General features: G+C 37.8%; 2 protein-coding genes across 3 annotated transcripts in view; both read left to right on the top strand.

Moving 5' to 3' along the window:
• The first annotated feature begins 446 nt into the window (after positions 1–446).
• Positions 447–6,195, top strand: tmem9b (TMEM9 domain family, member B). The gene is made up of 5 exons (XM_034116899.1): positions 447–675; positions 1,784–1,875; positions 1,969–2,077; positions 2,624–2,758; positions 4,922–6,195. The coding sequence occupies exons 1-5, from the start codon at positions 604–606 to the stop codon at positions 5,075–5,077; spliced, it is 564 nt and encodes a 187-aa protein (XP_033972790.1). The 5' UTR covers positions 447–603; the 3' UTR covers positions 5,078–6,195.
• A 679-nt stretch (positions 6,196–6,874) lies between these two features.
• Positions 6,875–21,574, top strand: part of dennd2b (DENN domain containing 2B) — a 54,882-nt gene continuing 40,182 nt past the window's right edge. Inside the window, exons 1-2 of one of the 2 annotated variants that reach the window (XM_034116125.1) lie at positions 6,875–6,940; positions 20,407–20,505. In XM_034116125.1, the coding sequence (XP_033972016.1) occupies positions 20,432–20,505 (74 nt within the window). In that variant the 5' untranslated portion in view covers positions 6,875–6,940; positions 20,407–20,431. Of the gene's footprint in view, positions 6,941–11,753; positions 11,994–20,406; positions 20,506–21,574 lie in introns of those variants that run through there. The other variant, XM_034116124.1, reaches the window with a different exon arrangement.

Genomic DNA, 21,574 nt, shown 5'->3' on the forward strand with positions numbered 1-21,574 from the left:
TGAATTTCATTCAGACATGTATACACATAGTAACAACAATATACCTGGCTATGATAACATAACAAATACTTTTTTTATCAGCCAGATTTCAATCAACTAGATACATTATAAGTAAAAGAGTTGTTGTCTTGTCCTTAAACCGCAGTCCTTTGATGGTCCCCGGGCCACAGTTTGGTAATCTGACTGTTTGCAACAATGTCGAAACAGAGGTGCGTTCGATTTACTCTCATACGCTAACAAGTAAGGGCGGAGTTTAATTTGGATTTTTAAAATGTTCTCATTAATATTAAAAGTAACTGATTTAGTTGTTGAGTAATTCATTATTCATTGCGCTAAGTCAGATCAGATACTTAACCAGACAATAATGGAAGAAAACAGACCCTCGGTATTTCACATGTCATCCTCCGCCGGGGACTTCTTTTTATAATCGAACGCTCCCAACCCGGAAACAACAAGTCAGCTGCTAGGAAGCTGAAGGTGTTTATCCCTAAATTAGCTCGATGGCTAAAGTCGTCAGTCTTTAGGGTGTTATTCACACGGTTGGAGTTGTTCCTGGAGAAAGTTGAACTGCTGCTATCTAGAAATCTGTTACAAGCTGTAACGATGAAGTCTATGTTTCTTATCGAAGCTTTCACTGTGGCTTGTTTTGTGCTTTTAAGCCAAGTGACAGCGAAGGTAAGGCTAATATGAGCTAGCATTGGTTAGCTAGCGTTATACAGAAACTGTTCATGAATGCATACTAAAATGAAATCTCGGATAATGGAATTCCCCTTAAAGATGATTATATTTTGAGTATTGACAGTAAAGCGTTAAAATGGCTGTTGTTATCCTGAGTTAAAGACCTTTATGAGACAAGCAGGTGCGTCGCCGATGCTGCTAAATCTAGACCTAGCTTTAGTGTCAGCATAAAAACGTGATATGATGATGAAGAAGAGATGTAATGCAGGTGTATAGCTCTTTGTAGCCAATGTACTGACATCTAAGTGTATCCTGTACTTATTTAGGGAGGCTAACAGCTAGCATCGTCTTTAGCTGCTCCTCAATCAATAATAAACGTTGTAATTAACATTTAATTATTGCAATATGACAATAAATATGAAAGTGCAGTATGAACTGCGTAGCTAAATGTATAGACGACATCAGGAAGACAGACACAAAGACTACTGTGGTACAATATGGCTGACATTAATAATTCAAAACAGCTTCTGGGTTGGGTTAGGGTTTTACTTGGGATAAAAAAAACGTTATTCGTCTAGCACTTTTTAAAACATAGTGTCAACAAAGTTCTTCACACTGAAGACTGAAACAATAACAATACTATGACAATATAGCAATAAGAATCTTAAATCACCACAGAAATAAAACGGGATTAAAGCAGCAAAATACTGAAAAGTAATGGGGGAAAATGAAATGCATATACATTGTACTGGACTGCCCTCGAGAGGGAATTTTTAATTGGGCAACAGTGTAGCTAAACTTGGAACAATACATAGCCAACAAGGTAGGGCAGTGATAGACCATAGACACTTTGTAAATAAAATAAAACGCAAAATATTGCACATTCCTTCTAAGATGAAAGTCATACATAGTTATAACAACAATGAGACACACAATTATCATTAAAGGGTTGTTAAACAGTTAAGCACAATTAACCTCTTATCTTGATGAATACTGTTATCTACCTAAAATAAAAATAAATATTTGACAATGATATGTGTTATGTAAGTGTGTTGTGTTTATGTGAATAGAGAGAAGTAAACAAAAATTGTAATCTCTGTTACAGAATTCTGAGGACATCCGTTGTAAATGCATCTGTCCGCCCTACAGAGAGGTCAAGGGGCAAATCTACAAACAAAATGTCTCTCTCAAAGACTGGTATGTAAAGTGACGTGTTGCTACGCTTTAATGACCTGATCAATCCATATACTGCTAACTACTAACTTCTTAATGTTATATTTTATTTTTCAGTAACTGTCTTCATGTAGTTGAACCCATGCCGGTTGACGGAAAGGATGTGGAGGCATACTGTTTACGCTGCGAGTGTAAATATGAAGAGAGGAGCTCAGGGACAATTAAGGTAAGCAGCAGGGTTCGTTAATGTCTATAAGATTGGCTTATTTTTCCATTGATCTTTTGGTATTTGAAATGCCAGAAAATTGTGAGAATTGCGATCATACCTTCCCTGAATTTTCACATGATCCATTTGCTTGTTTTGTCTCAACATAAAACCCCCAACATTTTAATTTACAATAACATAAAATAAACAACCCATCCTCTGGAATCAGCTTTGAACAGATTATTAAAATAGCTGCCAATAAATTGTCTGTGGAATAAGACATTAATCAACTAGTCAACTAGTCACATAATTCACTGTGTTTTCTGTGTTTGGATCCAACACATTTGAAAGGAAACCAAACGTATTAATAATCCTTTTAATTTAGAATCAGGGGCGTCAGTAGCTCAGTTTGTAGGGCTTGGCTTGGGAACCAGAGCGGCGGCGTTTAAATGCAGAGACTAAATGTCACTGTTTGTGTACATACTTTATGTTTGACATTTAAAATGGTAATTAATTCAAATCCTAAAAGTCGTTCCTTTCCTTTCTTCCTTCCTTCTGTATTTTTAGGTTACCATCATAATGTACCTCTCCATTTTGGGGCTGCTGCTGCTCTACATGGTGTACCTGACTCTCCTAGAGCCCATCCTGAAGAGGCGTCTGTTTGGACATTCGCAACTGATCCAAAGTGATGATGATGTAGGGGTATGTGTTCATCTTTATTTACAGTATTGCAACTCAAAGATGGAATGCACAATAAGGGTTTATATTATGGTAATGATATTACTGCCCCACCCTTTTGCCCATAAAATGAGTTATTCTTTCTTGTCAATGTGTCAACCTTTGCACATCATGTGACATGTGACTCATTCTTTGTGGGTAGAAGAGTGTAAAAGCTCCCAAATGACCGAATAACACATTAAACAACAAATATTTCTTTAATATTTTTTAAATAAACAAATCAGGTGGACCACTTCCTTCAAGCAGTGCTGTGTAATCTTTTCCAAACAAACATTTAAAAGTGCGTTCTCACTCTCTGTATCAGATCCATTAGTAACCACAATCGCAGGCAAAGATCTGCATTGCGGAAACCTTCAAACGAGTGCCGGATGCAGGCATCTTTAAACCTTTTTGGTTCACTCCCACATCACATCATTGTCTCTTTGTGCTTTTGCCACTAAACCTAATTCTTAAACATCAATACAATTATAGTCTGGATTAAACTGAAATGTAAGAAATCTAAACTATGAGATTGAGCTTAAATGAGTGTAGTACTACAATGTATTAATTGAACCTTAAATTGAGACTATTTCTACATTGTAGCTTGTCCCTACACGGTCACTGTGGGAGTGGGAGTAAAAAAGGGAAAGAGACTTTATGGCAAAACCGGTATCAAAAGAAGTACCGGTACTTCTTCTACATTAATTATAGAGGAAAGGGTGGGCTCGTAATGTTTAGTCAGTCTTTGATACAGGGAGGCTGCCAAGCTGATACTCTGGTTGATTTCCCCCACAGAGGACAGCTGTGGCTGTGATCCTCCTAATTTAGTTTTGTCATTAACTTTTATTGGATTCCTTCTGAGAGTAATTAACATTTATTGTATAGACCTCAAGACAAGTTACAAAAGTATTAACAGAGAGACAAGCAATGAAGAAAACCCACTGATGATAGTGAAGTACACATCACTAACTAAAACACGACTCTGTATGAGTGCATATACAAAATGTAAGTCTAATTATTTCAAGGGGCAAACACCCTTCACACGGTTTCCTGTATATGTTTTATCCTTAGCGGAAAGCCACAAAAAAACGAATCAGTTAGTAGATGACAGCCGAACAAATAATAACTTTGTTTTTTCCCTTAAAGGTGGTGTAGGTAAGTTTGAGAAACCGTCTCGAGATACACTTTTTGTTATATTCCATGGAATGCTCTTAACATCCCGATAGCAATGAATATCTTAAGTGCTTTGACAAAAAATCCATAAAAAAATGTCATCTGTGGAAGCCGTAGTACTGTAAAAAGCACGACCAATCATTTTAGCCGGCCCGGCTAAAATAACTGGATGGCCTACCTGCCTGTCAGCCTTCCATCTGTGCACAAACTTATCTCGTGCCCTCATTGGTCATGTGCGCGTTCGTGTGTGTGTTGGAGGAGGGGCTCTGTAAGGAAGTGGCAGATTTTTTCCGGCTGTGTATTTTCAAATTCTAGCGCACTCGAGCTGGTTTCTCCAAAATTACCTACCCCACCTTTAAGGTTTACCTTGTCATTCACAACAGTACATTTTTTTAATTAATGTTGGTAATGGTATTTGTCTTTGGGTAAGGTGGGTGACCCTTGCACCATACATTGGGGGAAACTTTGCATTGTGGGCCTCCATTGTCTAACATCATTAAAAAGAGTCTCCACCAAACCATATTATCACAATGTGACATTATTACGATTTAAAAATGTTTTTCTCCAATATGCTGACTGTTGTGATTACATATATTGTAATTTTATTTATTTTCTTTGAAATGCAAGATATACAGTTTGTCAACATCTTTTTATCCAATAGGATACATTTTCCTTAACATTTTAAACTACTTTCTCCTAAGTCTCCATCTAGTGGTCTATAAAGGAATTGTTGCCAAAAAATGTAATTTGTACTCACAATATTTATTATTTTTACAAAAGGAAGATGGATGCTTGGCATCTGTGTATAATCAAACGTTGCCTTCCAAAATATCGTAATCCTATCTTGAACCGACTTCTCCTTGACCCCATTGGTGCATTTTGTCATTTAGTAAGGAGTCCTGAAATATAGACTAACCTGCTGACCCAAGTCATACCTTTGAGCTTATCGTGTCTTTTTCCATTCTGTGTTTCCAGGACCAGCAGCCTTTTGCCAACGCTCACAATGTCCTGTCCCATTCCCACTCCCGACCCAACATGCTGAACAAAGTGGAGCATGCCCAGCAGCGCTGGAGGAGGCAGGTCCAGGAACAGAGGAAGTCCGTGTTCGACCGCCATGTTGTTCTCAGTTAAAGCTTCCTGCGATCAAGAGTTACTGGTGAAGAGAAAGAAACACTGTGACAGAGCCCTCAATTTGTATTTCTTTCTCCTTCTCATTTGTGGTTTGTATCTCATCAAGTGTGACATTTCCAAACTGAACTTGGTGAAGAAATTTGGATATATAGAGGAAAAAGTCCCAGTCAAATGTATAATCGAAGCTTGGAACTCTTATTTTGTCTGCAGGCAGCACAAGAGATTACAGTGAATTTATTGATGCACAATTTTAAATGAATTGTCTTAAAAAGCATTTTTCCAAAACCAGAATTTACTCTCTGCCTGCCATCTAGTTTGCAGAGGTGCCAAGCCACAGAGAATTTGCATAAACAAATGTGATGTTGGACACTAATAGAATAAAAATAACGTGTTATACCATCCTGTAACTCTTTCTGGCCACAGTGTCAGCTGGAGTCCCATCAGTCCAAAGCGGACCAGTCTTTAAGATCTTTACAAGCCAAACTGGCTTCAGAGTAAACCATCCCGCTGTAACTGGAGCTGCCCCTTGCTGCAGTAATGATCTTTTAACATGTAGCTTTCACCCCAAAACTAACACAACATAAACTACTGCTCTCACTGCAAGGGAACGGAAAGAGTGTAAAATATAAATGTATCAGCCTTCTTTGAAAATGCATGTTTTATAATGAATCTTTTATAAATGTGTTTTTGAATCCTTCATTCCTACCATAATGTCTGATAGCTGCTGTGAAATCCATAATTTAATGCATTACATAACATTTGAAATTTAAAGTAGTGTCACTGAAATCCTTTGCAAAATTCGATGCAATCTCTTGCTGATGTCATGGTTCTTATAGCTGTGCTATTGACCCTCGTCTATCGAAGACCCTCTTTAAACCAGTGCCCTCTTCGACTACCCTTACACATATAATTGATAGTCTTTTTTTTGGTACTTCTGTGTTGCTCTGACATCAGCTCGATAATGAAGGTCCGTGTTGTCTATCAGGCAGCATTAGTATGACTGAGTACAAAGATTTGTTTGTGTATAGTTGGGCTGTGTACAGACCTATGAAAGTGTTCTTAACTATTGTGTTTGTTTTACCTTTAACTCTGAAATAAATCAATGTAATATTTGTGAATCTTGCATTTGTAATGTGTTCGAACTCTTCATGCTTTACTTTAGGCCTCAGGCATAACCGGCGGAGCAAAGTGCAAACCAGTTTGTCCGGCTATACAGTTAAGGCATTATGCATGAGCACATTACAATGTGTTATGAAATAACCGCAGTGTTTATCTGGCATTTGTCAACACCCTTATGACGAATTTGCATAAAGATAAAAAACTAATACACTAACTAATACATTGCATGATCTTTAAGACATTACCAGCGACTTTAAGAAAGTGTAATGGAAATGGACTATTTCTTAATACATGATCTAGAAATATTCAGCAGATTAATCGATAATGAAAATAATTATAAACCAACAATTGAACACATGTTCACAGTTTCCTTTAGGTTAAAAGTAAGCAACCTTAATCCCAACATAGTCATGAAATGGCAATACTTTAATTAACTCCAAAACGTCTAGAAATCCCCTGGAAAATGGGCAGTTAAACTACTCAATTAAATCTGGTGAGAACTAAAATTGTACTCCATTTATTTTCTGAAAATGTGTCTCAATCTTCAGCATATTTTGTATTCTGCCTAAATGATTTTCATACAGCTGCGTCATCATTTCCTGTGCAGTCCACTTTTCCCTTTTTTCTTCTCCTCAGTTACACGGAGGAGGAAAAAAAATCAGTTTTCAGACAGACAGACAGAAAGCGACAGGCTCTCTGCTAAAGAATGGATCTTTGAGCAAACACTGCAACACACACACACAGGTAAGCAGTTTGTTTCACTTCATGTGTCACAAATGTTGAAGGTGTAGAAAAATAACGACTTTTTTACCTTTATATCTAACTTTTAGTATGTGTAGCATCTTTAGAGAGACAAGAGAGTTGATGAAAAAAGAAAAGTTGTTTGTGTTGCAAAGTGTTTTGTAGTGATGGCATGATTAACATGACCGTTATTAAGTTATTCATACATGCTGACTTTGATCGATGTTGCTGTGAAACTGTCTTTAACCACTGCTTTGACGTTTAGAGGGAAAAGTCTTTTTTCTCAGTATAAGTGCTGCATTTGCGTTAGTTAGCCTACAGGGGGCGCCTCATCCTATGCATTTGATCCCACAGATAATAACTAATGTCTGTTGCACTCAGTAGACACTGTTAATACACTCACCTGTGTTTACCTTTTCCTTCATGTCCCAACACGTTTCAGTTCAACTGAGACATTTTGCCAAACCCACCCTAAAAACAGACTGTACACACACACACACACGCACACGCACACGCACACGCACACGCACACGCACACAAACTGTCATGCACACATATAGGAAACATATCACCATTACGCTACATTTGCCTTCAAGGTTTCTGAGGCTGTAGTCAGACTGATGCTGTAGCTGCTGCTGTGGGGTAGAAACGCAAAAATGCCATAAGATAACAGACTGTCCTTGTTTGTACTAAACTTTGCTCCTCAGTAGCACAGTATGCTGTGAATCTGCAGCTGCAGTTATTAAAAGCATTTTATACACAATGGTGTTACTTTTTATTGAGACAACAATGAAACCTCTGGTTTTCAGAGTTCTAATTATTTTTTTTAATAATCAAAGGCTGAACTGGCTGGTCATTTTAAACTAATTTTGATTTAATTTGATTTGATTAGATTTATTTCGAATGTGTAAAACAATAATACAAAAATGTAACATGAGAATTATTATACAATACAAAATTAAGCAGTATCAAATTGATATACAAAAATATTACTGATTCTAAATTATATATAAACAAATAAACGTACTTCTTTTTGACACAGTGTGTACCATCACACTTACTTTAGTGTGATGGTACACACTGTGTCAAAAAGATAGTGAGTTCACAGTATTAATAACAGCACACGAGTTGCAAACAAATACACCCAAGGTAGTCACTATTATTTCAGTATTATTTTCTATCCTCTCCATTGGGCATATACTTCAAACAGTCAAAACTGGTTTGAAATGTGCCTGAGGCTGTAAACTCTTGAAAATATGAATAATCAAACAGCTTACATTCCTTGTCATTCTTCCAGAGCAACCACAGAGAAGCAACTGTCACATGTACTGCATGCAAATATAAAAACAAGGATGTAGCTACATTCATCTGTGAATAAGACACTTGCAAGTATTCTCTGTCAGTGCTGTCAGAAGTGTTGAGTGTCAGCTTCAACTTAATCCTGGAGTTTAAGAGCTGCCTCGGGTCTGTTTCTGACAGCCGATATGGTGTTTATTTCACCAAATATATTCACAAATAGCTTTAATATTTCCATACTTCCCTCGACCCCTCAAACCATGCAACCATGTGACCATCCAGAAGCTGAGGGAAAGAATCTGAGGTGTAGGTGGGAAAATCCCCACAGAGCTGTGAAATAATCCCCCTTGAATGTTTTAGGATTTGGGATTCACAGTGAATCCTTAACAAACACACATAACATTTAGGGATTTTATTTGAGAAAATAAACATTCATTCCCGTTGACTCTCTGGCTTAAGCAGGTGTATAATCATAAGAGTGGGAAGAAAGATTTACAGCATAAGAGCTCTGCGGTCAATCCTGAGACTTTCTGTATATTATTTGGAGACTGGCATGAAACAGTGGAGCGTCAAGGGTTTACGGATTTCATGGTGAATGTATGTGAGCACATGCATGTTAACTTTGTTTTACTGAACTTTAAATGTTGTTTGATGCTCCCATGTCATGCAAGAAGAGGATGTGGCTTTTTAATGACAAATACAGATGGTACTGCGATCCATGGAAACAATGAATTTCATGAGAGTACAAACTTGTGTTACATTCTGGTAAAACATCCCACAAAGAGGAGTCACTGCCTCTGTCTGAGGACTTGCAGTCTTTTCAGGAAGGACAATCTTTTACGAGACCTTGAAAAGGTTTTGAGTGGGTCTCTGAGAAAAGCTGCACAGTGGCAGAGCTTGTAGGCTTCCTGCTGACTGGATGAGATGAACTGTGATGACGGATGTCTGGGTTTTGTGACTTCCTCTGTTCCCAAGTCTGCGGGATGATAAGACACCCCAAGAGACTGAAAGGAGAGGGGTTTTGGATGGGTCATGCTTGCACATTTGGTGTAAAGATGTTGCTTGCAGCAGCATATAAAGATAACCATGGATGGCAAGTGGATTAAAATGTATTGTGAATAGGAGGCTCTTTATGAGGCTCTTTTAGGAGTTTATAATTTAAAGTAAAGACATTATTTGACATGTCAAGCTTGCATTTTTGTTTGTCAGCAACATCAGTTAGCAATGTGGAATAGCATATTTGTTCTGTAAGTAATTAGTGTAAGAAACCGATCAATAGCGGTAAACATGAGGTCATAGCTGCAACTTTATTAGTCCGGAAAGACTCAACCCAGATTTCCAAGGAGCACACTTGTTTTTCGCCCGATTAAACTTTTACTTCAGTCTCTTCAGTTAACAGTTGAAACTAACATTACCCTACCTACTTTCTTTTCCTATCAGGGTTCACTTACTTGCTTGTTCTGGAGCTTTTAACTCTGATAATATTCATCAGCATCAGGAACTCTAGATGTTAACATTTTTTATCCTTTGGTGTAGTTGTTTTTAATCTGGGATAAAGAGTACCTGACAACTTCTATCAATTTATATTTGTCCAGCACACAACACAACAGATACTTTTTGATTTTGATAAAGCTCAAAGTTGTCATACATCAGATTACAAACATTTTATTTACATGTATCTGAACATAAGTCGTAAAAAATCCTTTTGTTGATAGCGATTCAATCGGGTTTCTTAGAAATGTAATATGATTTTGTCATATTTCATTGAGAGGTGCTCTATACAATAAATAAACGTACCTTACTTATATATTATTGTGAACAGCTGAATACATTGAAATGGTTAGCAAGCACTTGACCACTGAGAAGCAAACTGTACATGTTTGAAATTCATGTGGCTTTCTCATCTTGTCATCTGGTATAATGTTTTAAGGTATTTGTGGAAATGTGTCCAAATGAGCATACACAGCACATAGTCGGAGATGAATTACACAAGCTAACATAACAAAGTTTCTCTTTGTTTTTCGCTGAATGCTCCAGAAGTTCGGCGTGGGTTAAGTGGTTTAATTTGGTTGGAGTTAACTCAAACCTGGGGGGGTATTACATTTTGGGTGAATATTTTCATTTTTGTGGTCACCTCAAGTTTGGACCTGTGGTTCAGCTCTGAGCAACAATCCACATTGGATATACTTTAGAATATGTTCAGTTATGTAACAGTGGAATGAAGCTGTGCATACTCACTACATTACTGTAGTTAGTCACTTATAGCTGGGCTAGGCAGTTTTCTGGAAAAGGCAAAAAATTCAAGAACGTGAAAATATGGGCATATTCATATTTATAATCGTAAAGTTTACTGTATAACAAACACATTTTTTGTTTTAAGCTCTTTGCAACATCCCTCTCTGAAACTCTTTGCCGATGTTGTCAGGCAGTTTTTTTCCAATGCTGGAATAGAAACTTTTTTCCGCAGGATTTTCCCCATTGAATCAGGCTTTCTAAAGGGATGTGCCCTTGCATCTGCATTTGTAGAACCGACAATAGGAACACTATCCTCTAAAATTACCATGGATTGGCCAAGTTTCCCATTTTCTTAATTCAAATATGCTGAAATGTTAATATAGATTATTTATATGTCACAGAAAAAGCTATACCACCAGGCTACATCTCCTGCTAGGTGTGTGCTCTGTATAATCACTGTAGCAGGGTTAGGATGTATTTGTAGTTTATGGGTGTATTTGCTTTAAAAAAAACTTGGAATACAAAACATTTGATCAGTAAATTATGTTAGAAAGCTATGTTTGTTCCAGTTACAACATAAAATATTGCTCAGATAATGTTGGTCTAATGTACAATGATATAACACTGAGAGGTGCCATTCTACTCCACAATGATGCGTTTTGTTATCTTTGCTGGCACCTACAGCGCTAAACAGTAATTGCAGGCGTGCTTTTATATCTAATTTAGAAGTAAAAAGAGTGTGTACATTGACATTTTTCCCAGTATAGCCACGGTTACCCAGTTTGTAAGATGGTGTTCATCAGGGACATTTGTGTAAACTTATGTGGAGAATGAAACTGACAAACACAATGTAATTGGGTAGGCTATCATAATAAATTGAAAGGCCTATATATATTTAGATTCAAAAATTGAACTCTGCATTATTAGTGCTTTTACTTTTGATGAGCATTGTGTTACTATGCCTATTTAGGCTACTGATACTGATAATAATACTGGGTGAAGTTTTCTACCTCTGGTTTCTGGGCTGCTTGTAGCACATTCATCTGTGACCAATGAAAGACATCTTTGTGTGTGGGTCGAAATATATTCCTATGGGCCAGTGTGGAGGACAATGTGTTGCAATGCTGGCAACATGGGTTTCAGCATCAGCCATCAGCAGCCCCTTCAACTCGTGAATATTCATCCACACTCCTCCTTGGCCCCACCGTGACAATAAACAAGGGAGAGAGCCTGAATGCCTGTCTGAGGAGGGCAGGGGGCCAAATCCAGAGAAAAGTGGGGGGCAAACAACCCGTTAGCATGGTAACAAGTCCTGCCTTCCTCTGCAGCAGGCTGTGAGAGGGGAGGCAGGAGTTTTTTTTGTCGGTTTTGGTTGGAAAGACATAAATCGGAGTTTATGAGAAGGGCAGGTATACGGCAACACCAGCCAAAGTTTTTCAACGCTAGACGAACGGGATTTTAGCGTCGCAAAGGGGATTATAAACTCAAAATGTCAGCAGCCATGGATATGAGGAGAAACTACGAGGTAAAAGCCGCCTTTCTTTTTTGGTCAAACTTTTATCTAGCGGTAGTAAACCGGTACACGCTACCGAAAACAAGCGTCCGAAAACACATACAAGTTGTTGTTACAAAAATGCAAGGTGCGTTTAAATGTTGTCCTAATCCCCATGTGACCATATTTGGTCATTGATATGTTTAAACGATGAAGTGCAGTAAGCAAGCTAAAACACCAGACTTTTTCAGAATTTGAATGAAGAAAAATATCCGAGCGGATACCGGCAGTCACTCTGTGGATTGTAATTAGTCAACGTTTTTGTCCAAAAAACATCCAAAAAGTAAAACCAGCAGAGCAGATAAGCAGAAACAGTGCAGGACTCCAGACCACTGACCTCACTGTGTCCTTTTCTGCTGTAGTTTGGACTTTCTTTCTGGTATATAAAAGCCACATGAAACTTAATGTGTTAACATTGTGCTCTGCTGTGTGTTTTGTCTTAATTGATTATGGACATAGTTAAAACAGATTGTGTCGGTTTCACAGATGCAGTTTCCTTTGTTAATGCTGTGTTTGGGCTACTGTACATAGTGCAGACCTATGTACTGTATATGACATCCTGAACAAACCATGTACAACTGGAAAGTTGTAATGCACTTATAAAGGGAATATTCACATGTACATACTTATTTTTACATCAGTATTGTACCTTTTTCCTCTAAATTCCTCCCATACTGCCTCATAAGTAAGAGTTATCAATTGAACTTGAGTTATTTTAACATGTAAACTTAGTAGGAAATTACATTGACATTTGGTGTATGTTTAGGTAATGGGCATCAAGTGATTATTGGTGCAGATATGGATTTGGAATATTTGAATGATTTACCAAAACTGACAGATGTGCCTTTTATTTATTTTTTATTTGCTTTTCTTTCTTATGACCTCCTCACTTACTTGGATGACAAACAAATCGAGTTCATGCAACACACAATTTTGTCTATGTGCATTTGGTGCAAATCTATATCCTGACTGAGATTTTTAATTCCTAAAACACCAAATTATTAAAGTATTGACACCTTTGAGTAACACTGGCAAATGCAGGCTCTCACTAAGCGCTTTGTAGTTTAAACCAGGAAAACTTTAAAGCTGTGTTTATCCTGAATTACTGAGTTTTCTTGATGATCTTATCTTATACAATCTTATACAAACCCCAGAGACGTGACTGTCTTTTTTTAGCACTCTTTTTTTCCCCTTAAACTCTTTCTATTGTGCAGATCAAACAATGACCTTCCCCTCTCCCTGGACGGGACTGTCAACACGGGGCTATTGAGGAAATTCTTCTGTGTTCTCCTTTCAGTTAAACAGGAGTGAGCCTGGCCTATTACCAGACACTTTTGAAAGGACTGTTGTTCACTCAATGTCACAATGAAAGTGATTTACCTCAGGAAATCCAGAGAGTATTGGTGTGATATGCTGAAGATCTTAAAAACTGAACAACTAGGGCTGCACAATATTTGAAACAACAACTACAAAGTACCTGTTTTTGGTCAACATCATCCTTTCTGTAGCGTCAATAATTCTATTAAACTTATGTTGTTTTCTTTGCAATCAAAATCTTCCTTTGTGTTTCCAGAAATAGTTAGTTTTTTCTATCAGACAGACCTCTCGTTATATAGATTAGTCATGTAAAATAAGAACTGTGCATGTTTTCCTTTTGTATCAAGCATCAACAAGTTCTAGCATGACATGTTACAGTAACTAGCTGTATTTGACTTTGCACGTTCTTCGATGTGACTATAGCACACATTCACACAATCTCAATATTCGCTGTTCGATGCTCAAACAATATATTATGCAGCCCTTGACAACAATGCCTCTTTGCACAAGGAACACAATAGAATCTTTTATCTCATAATAATACACCTCTTGTTCTAAATGTACTTCTGCGTACTTGTGTAAAACAGTAGCTCTCAAGGAGTTAGTCTGCAGCAACAAGTAGTGTTGATTTTCTTATTAATATAATATGTATTTGACATGACACTAGATGCAATTTCTATCTTTTTTATTTTTTTGGTGTTGACAGCGATTCAATAAAGTAGATAAATAATTCCCACATCCTTCCTCCTCTTTTCATCGCTCAACTATTAAGACGTGCAGCTGGACGGTCAGCGGTTTTTAACCTTTATTGAAGTGGCTCTTGGTTAATGCTAGCTGTTCATTTACTTCACACTCAGACACTTTAACACATGCAGCCTGAGAGTCTGTTACTGTTGGCCATAGCAGAGCTCTGAAGAAACTAGTGACGTTTTTTTTCAGGGACTTGGAGGAGAGAACAGCTGTTCACAGTAGAGAGAGAATTTCTATTATTTATTCTCAGTTGAGTGTTGTTCAGGTCTCTAGAAAATCCCACCCGTGCTCAACTGAAGCTACCCAACCGCTGAGAAAAATGATAAGAAAAGCTAGATTCACCTTTCATTTCCCATTATGACGCATCTATCCTGCAGTTACGGTATATTTGTAACTTAAGAGCCTCACTTTGTATTCGTTTTGTAGCACAGTCGTCAGTGAGAAGAATATTTATCAAACCTGTTTTAGATTTGTCAGTTTGATTTGTATTGCAGGCTGTTGTGTATTTTGATTTTGGTGTTTCTTCCAAGACGTGTTTGACTGTGTTTCCTGATGAAACATGAAACTGTCCCTTAGTTTGCCTTGTTGTCTGCCTTTGCTGTCTGCTGCTAAACACTTGCATGACAACACCTATCCATCCCAGATGTATCATCCTAAATGTACAGTCTCTTACTTTGTTTAACACTACTTGCCATAGATTGTACTCTACAATGTTATTGGGTTACCTTCGCTCAAACAGGTGGCATCTCTTTATTGACTTTTCATTAGGTTTGCTGTTCTGTAATAATTAACTCGAGGACTCGGAGTAATCTTGTGAATTTCCCACTATTACAAGCTCTCTATTGTGCACTTGACATACAGTGAGTTGCAATGCATCATTGGGATCTGTATGATACCATGCCTTCATTGATTCATGAAATCCCACATTTGGCTGATCTGATACCAGCAGTTCACTATCAGCTTTAATGTCTGAATACAGTTTCAAACAAACACTGTCAGTGTTGTTAGTACACTTTTTATTTCAAACACAGGTCAAAAGCTGTTGATATTCAGAATAAAACATTATTCATGGCTCTTGCAATTTGTAAATCCTAAGTAGATATAGCCTTTACTTTGTAGAACATTTCTAGTGACGTTATCTTGGAACACAACTGTCAGATTTCGAGATCACTCCTAGTAACTAATCTGAGTTTTGTAAGCCAGATAATATTGTAAGGTGAGTTTCCGGTCATTTATTTTCTTAGCTTTTTAAATGTCTGCTTTAGAAAGTCTGAATAACACAATAGATCATTAGGGAAACATCATCTCTACGGTAAAAGGAAACAAATGGCTGCTTGTAAGATCTTATCAACTGCTTACATGGAACATCTAATAATGACATTGCAGTTCTACTTCCCACTTTTTTATTTACTTGCACTGTCTTGAGAACATTTACATACCTGTTGTTATGTTCTGCTGATTTCTTAAAAATACTTATGAATAACACCACACAACAAAGCATAGCAACGTTTTAGCTTAACTTTCTAACCCTCTGTAGCTCAAATACATTGACACATATCTAAATGGTTGATAACATGAGTGCAAGGCAGGTGATGCAGAAGTTATTAACTTATTAACTCTAACTTTAAAACAGAAGCAAACAAGAATACCCGTAATCTACTTCATGTCCTTGGAAAAGTCAAAGACTGTGTTTCAGAGGTCAGCGCTCTGACACGAACCCCCCTGCTGCCGCTCAGATGGATTTAAGCTTGTTTTCCACATGCCTGCCTCTGCAGCTGTGCATGCTCATATCTAGGTTACACAGAAGGGTTTTTCCTCTTTGCCAGAAAAAGAAAATATGCCATGATGATGCCGGAAAAAAAGCTGAAATGGCTTAAAAAGGAGATAAAAAAAGATTCCAAGAATTGGTTCCACCTGTTCCACAGAGCTGGCAGCATGGCGGACCTTGTGGTAGAGTATCAGGGTAATAATATACAGGTACTGCTATGTGCAACTGCCAGTAGCATCAACCTTGGTGTTTTCTTTTACATAGACACATTAGAGCGAGTAGTGTACAGAGTTTCAATCCAGAGTATCATCTGCTTTTTTATTCATATTTGTCTTGCAATACAAGGTTGTTTGTGTGAACACACCACATGAACAGTTTGGGTGTGTTGGGAATGCTTTTATGTAGACTGTATTATCCTAGCTTGAGCATCAACATCTCTATTCCCTTTATGCAGCTGAACTCCCACAATGCTCTGTTTAACAAGATCCAACTCAACCGGCTCAAGTGTCTTTTTGTCTGTGGTGGACAGAACTGGTCTTTCTGTAGATACTGAAACAATGGCGTGGATGAGTGTGTGGGATCATGCCTGCCAGTGATTTGTGACGTCCGGAAAGAGAGGATAAATTGCAGACATTTTTACTCTTCATCCACCCATTTTGTCTTGGCTGCCTGTAAGGTCTGCGCGGTGTTCTTCCAAAACCTTGAAGTCAGGTTGCTGATCAGCACAAAACGGGGACTAGTTCAGCCAGAAAAGCAGAGCAGCTAGCTAGACACAGGATTAACCTTTGTTTGTGGACACTGTTGTGTCGGCTGCTGTGTGTTTCAGGACAAACAAAGACTAAACTGAACTGTGATGTCATGAAATTGTTACATAAACCCGTGCCATGCTCTCATAGTCTGAACATCAAGTGCCAGCTGCTGAGCGAGTGCATATTTGAGTGTAGTTTCTTTTGAATGAAAAACAATCTCTTGGCATCAGGTCCAGGTGTTGCTGCCCCTCACCCTCCAAAAACGTTCTCCAATATTTTTTAATGCAGCCGCAGGTCTGATGAATAGAGAAAATATTAGTGCATTCCTGCATGAATGGGAGAGAACTGTGTATCAGATGATCTGTCAAATGTGACAGGCCCAAGGACGTGGGGAGAGAGCTCTCTTCTGAAATATATTTTACCTGGTAGTCTGTCTCTTTCACAGTAACACACTAACACACACGAACAAACACGCACATAGCTGATAAAAGACTAACTTTTTAAACACACCTCCCTCTCAAGGACGTATGAACACAAATTCATATTTTATTCAAGCACTATGGAGACATTTTTGTAGTCCTGTCCCATGAAAATGCTCTTGTTGCTGTGGAAGAGATGCGTCCTTTATATTCCTCTCAAATCAATCATCCATATTTTCCTTTCCTTTATTCCTAACCATTCTCTTCGTTTGTGTTTTACATGATTGTATATCATCTTAACCAGTGAGAACTATTGAAGATCTCTAAATTCTACAACTCAAATGTTTTCATCCTATGAGATATTGTGTATCACGCATACCTATTTGGCAACGTATTCTTATTGAGGAACATTTTAGGCTTTTCTCAAGTGAATATGTTGTATTTGGTAAAAACAGAAACAAACTTTCCTCAGTAATGCCCTTGCGCTGAACTGTGCCCACATACATTCATGTCTAATTGTGCGTTTCCTCACATTTTTACTACGTAACAATGTCATGGTTGTCATCACGACCCTGATTGAAGAAATCAGCACGAAGCGGTTGACTTCTCGCTGTTGACCGTTAGCTCGCCTTTGGCTCTTAAGTCTCAAGAGAAAATGGTCTTGAATGTGGTTGAATGCACTTTAAAGGTACTCTAGAGCTTTCTTAGAAGTGGTTGTTTACGGGCAGTGATTTTGTGTAGGGAGATGGTATCAGACCTCAGGAAGTCAGTTGGCTAACGCCTCGTTGTTTATTCTGCAAAGTCCATCTAGGGACTCTGTGAACCATTTCTCTGATTGTAGTTTTCCCAGTTAAAAAAATCCAAAGTGATGAATTCATACAAATAAGTATTGCTTAATATATGTAAATTGTGTAGAACTGACACAATTTAAAATCTTCGCATCTGGCAGCTAATCTTTAAAAATGTTCCTTAGTCGATACAAATTGAAATGACAGAAGCTTCTTGTTTTCAATAAGGACGAAAATATCAAATCTAACTTCCAAAAACAAAGAATATTTAAAGTATTAATCAGAGATTGTTTGAATGTTATGCAAGCAGAACAATTGTGTCTAATATTGATTCATGTTTAAGATTGTTAAGCAGATTTTGTCTCAATTTCCATTTAGTTGTTTCCATTAGTTTTCTTATGTCATTAAATCATGGAAGAATAATGTATTTCCATGTGGATTCCAAAAAGTGTTTTTTCACGTTTCTTAGTCAACCAAAAGTCTTAAATACAAACAGTAGTCCTCGTCCCAAATGTGACAACTAAATGTATGAAAACAGTTGAAAATGTTCTGATTATGGAGAAAAATGCATGTTGCTTGATAAGTATGTCTGTCTCTCTGAGTCACAGACACACTGTTAAATGTTGAAATCCTGCAGTAATATCTGCTTCCCAGAGATGAGAAAGACCCAGTGATTATGTGCTATTCTGTGCCATTCTCTCTGTAAAAATGCACTGTACAATGTTTTTCATGAAAACATCTAAGCAGGATAGGACAACGTCATCCTTTGATGAATATAATGATGCATGCCCGTCCTCTCAGCTAGGTCCACAGTTACAGGAAATAGCTGACAGCAAGAATGCTCCCTCCTCTCCTCATCTGTCTCTATAGGACTCAGCTTCACTACTGGTTGGCTGGCTTCTTCATACAACAACTTCCTGTAAACAAGCCATGCTGCCAAACACCCTCCCATCCTCCACCTCTGGTCTCCAGGGATCTCCATTTGACCTCTTTACGCACCAGAACAATCGCTCTGAGCCGTCTTGAAGGGTCATTGCTGCATTTTAAATCAGATTTTCAGGGGCAATGGCCAACAGTTTAACTAACTGCTGGTCTAATTGCAGATTAAGTCCAGGACATGTTTATTATAAGCCAGATGTCTTCACAGTTTAGCCTGTTGTGAGGACTTTTCATAGTGTTAAATAGAGCATGCTAAATGACACTGATCCACAGTCCCTTAGTAAGAACAACAGGCAGACATCTCACAGTTGGATTATAACCACCTATGGCAAATCAATCCAAAACTGTCTGCACAGCCCGATGTCAGAGCATTGAGAACTTTCGTTTTGAACTATTTCTCAATTGCCAGACTCATTAGTAATGTGGAGACATTTAAAGAAAAGTAAGTTTATAAGTCTTCCCCTAGCCTAGTAATTAATGATCTGCAGCTACCTGAAGGTGGCAGGACTGCTGTCTTGTTAACATGTTGCTCTGAATTGCAGTGCCAGACGCACAATGATTCATCGTGGTGACCTTTATTAATTAATCCAGAAGAAACACTAAGAGGCTGCAAAATTACTAACAAACCTAAATGTCTCCTCAGACATTTAACTGGACAATTAAAATTCCCCTTTCTCCTGATGCCATTTACTCTATAACTTTATTTATATAGCTCCTTTTGTGAACATGCGGCCCAAAGTGCTTCACTTATAACGATCCAAACAACAGACAAAAATAGACAACAAGATGGGCATCACTGTTTTCCCTGTAGGAAATGTGGCGCAGCCAGCGCAGAGCGGGTTTACCACTGATCATGTGGAAGGCAGGTTAAGCCCCCAAAAAATATATTTGATCAAGATAGCAGCCACATGAATAAGGTCTCTCTTTTCAAATTTCCTCTCTGGCTATGATCAAACCAAGTTTAAATATTGTCCTTTGAGCTGCTGATGTTGTTCTGTGTTGTTTGATGTGAAAAGAGCCATTTATTAAGTGAAGGAAAAACAGCTTGAAGCACTGGAGCTGCTCTGACAAAAATGTTTTTACATGCTGTTGAAAAGTTTTCAAGGCCAATACTACCTTTCAACTCTTCTCTTCTTTTAATCTCTGATTCAGAAAAGTCAATTTTAGACATGAGTGTTAAACATTTTTTAACGTCAAGCTAATATCAACTAATAAAAACGTTTTATTGTTGGAACCCTCGTTCATTCTTTGATGCCAAAGTTAAGCAGTGGTAGACCAACATTAATAAGCCCAATTCCATTAAATATGTATCTCTATTTGTTAAGGTTTAGTTAGTTTCTTAGTCAGTTGGATTACGGAAAAAACAACTGTCCCAATTTTAATGATATTAAGGAAGGGTGTAGCATGGTGAAAGCCTGAAGAAGCTCTAAATTTGACTGGATACATGCATTATTTTTCACATATGGAAATGGCCTTGGTGAGGGTCTGTTCTCTCTGAGTGCCCTTCTAGTTTGGTAAAAGCTGTAACTAACACTCTAACAATTCCTTAGAGTATTTTTTTTCTTTCGGTAATATGAATTCATGTTTTTTTGTTAATTAAAATGTCTGTATGCTTCTTTTTAATTTTTTTTAATTCCTCATCCGTTTGTTCTCCAGGTGAGTGGGACGTTCGAGGACCAACATGACTGCCAACAAGAGTTCGAAGGCTGTGCCTCGTGCCGGAGGGGTTAAAGCTCCCCGGGACATCCCCAACAGGTCAGTGACATCCAGGACATCGGGGTGCGATGATTTGTACACGTTCACTCCTATCACATGGGTTCAGGGAGTCAATCTGACTGACAGAGAAACAAGTGCTTTACTTAGATAATTCATTTTCTTTTTTCATCAATGATTGGTAATAGGCAATTTTTTTTTCTCATGGGAAAAAACTACAGAGGATTGTCTCTCATGATAAGACTTCCAAAGATTTTGCAAGTACGATCCTGTATCCTGGACGAGGGCCCCATCTAAGTCTGAGCTGTGAGTAGAGAGCTGAAGCTTGTGTTAGCATGTTGAGAGCTGACAGTGTCCCACTGGGGGAGAAAACAAACTAGGAAAGATATGTGATATCTAGACTATTCCTTCTTACAATTTATCATGCTGTCCATTTAGTTTAACCAGAGTGTTTAGGTACAGACAGACTGAACCCATCTAACATACAGCAGGTAACATCATCATTGATCTTCAAAACTGTGAAATGTAGTTTGTTTTTACACTGTCACATTATGATTGTTGGCCACGATGCTGCTATTTGTATTACAATATATAGTAATGTTACTTTTTAACCGAGTATTTCTTATTCATTCCTTCTTAATTATCTGTACTAATGAGGCAGTTATGGTACAGTTAACACATATAGGACAATTATTATTGCACAGCATAACATTAGAGTAATATGTGGCAGCTGGTTTCTGCCATTGCTTGCTGTGTATATTAGTACCACTGGCAAACGGCACTAATGTAAATCATAATATTGATATCATTATTTAAATGATATCATTATTTAATTTACTTTTAAATGTGCACATTCGTCATTTTCCCCATTGTACCCTTGAATGTAAATGTGAGGAAAACACTAAATGCAGTAGCTAGCAGTAGAAAGCTTTCTACTGTTGGTTGCCTTCCTCTAACACTTCAGCCTCTTTTGATGAATGTAATTGGAAAAGTGCTACACAATGCATTCCCCCAAACTATGACATCAACCAGGGAGTCATTTCTAGGGCATATTACACCTACACCAAACTGTGAATCCTCAAGTGGCAACATGCAATAACATGGTGGAAAA

Source organism: Trematomus bernacchii, unplaced genomic scaffold, assembly GCF_902827165.1.
Source record: "Trematomus bernacchii unplaced genomic scaffold, fTreBer1.1, whole genome shotgun sequence".
NCBI lineage: Eukaryota > Metazoa > Chordata > Actinopteri > Perciformes > Nototheniidae > Trematomus > Trematomus bernacchii.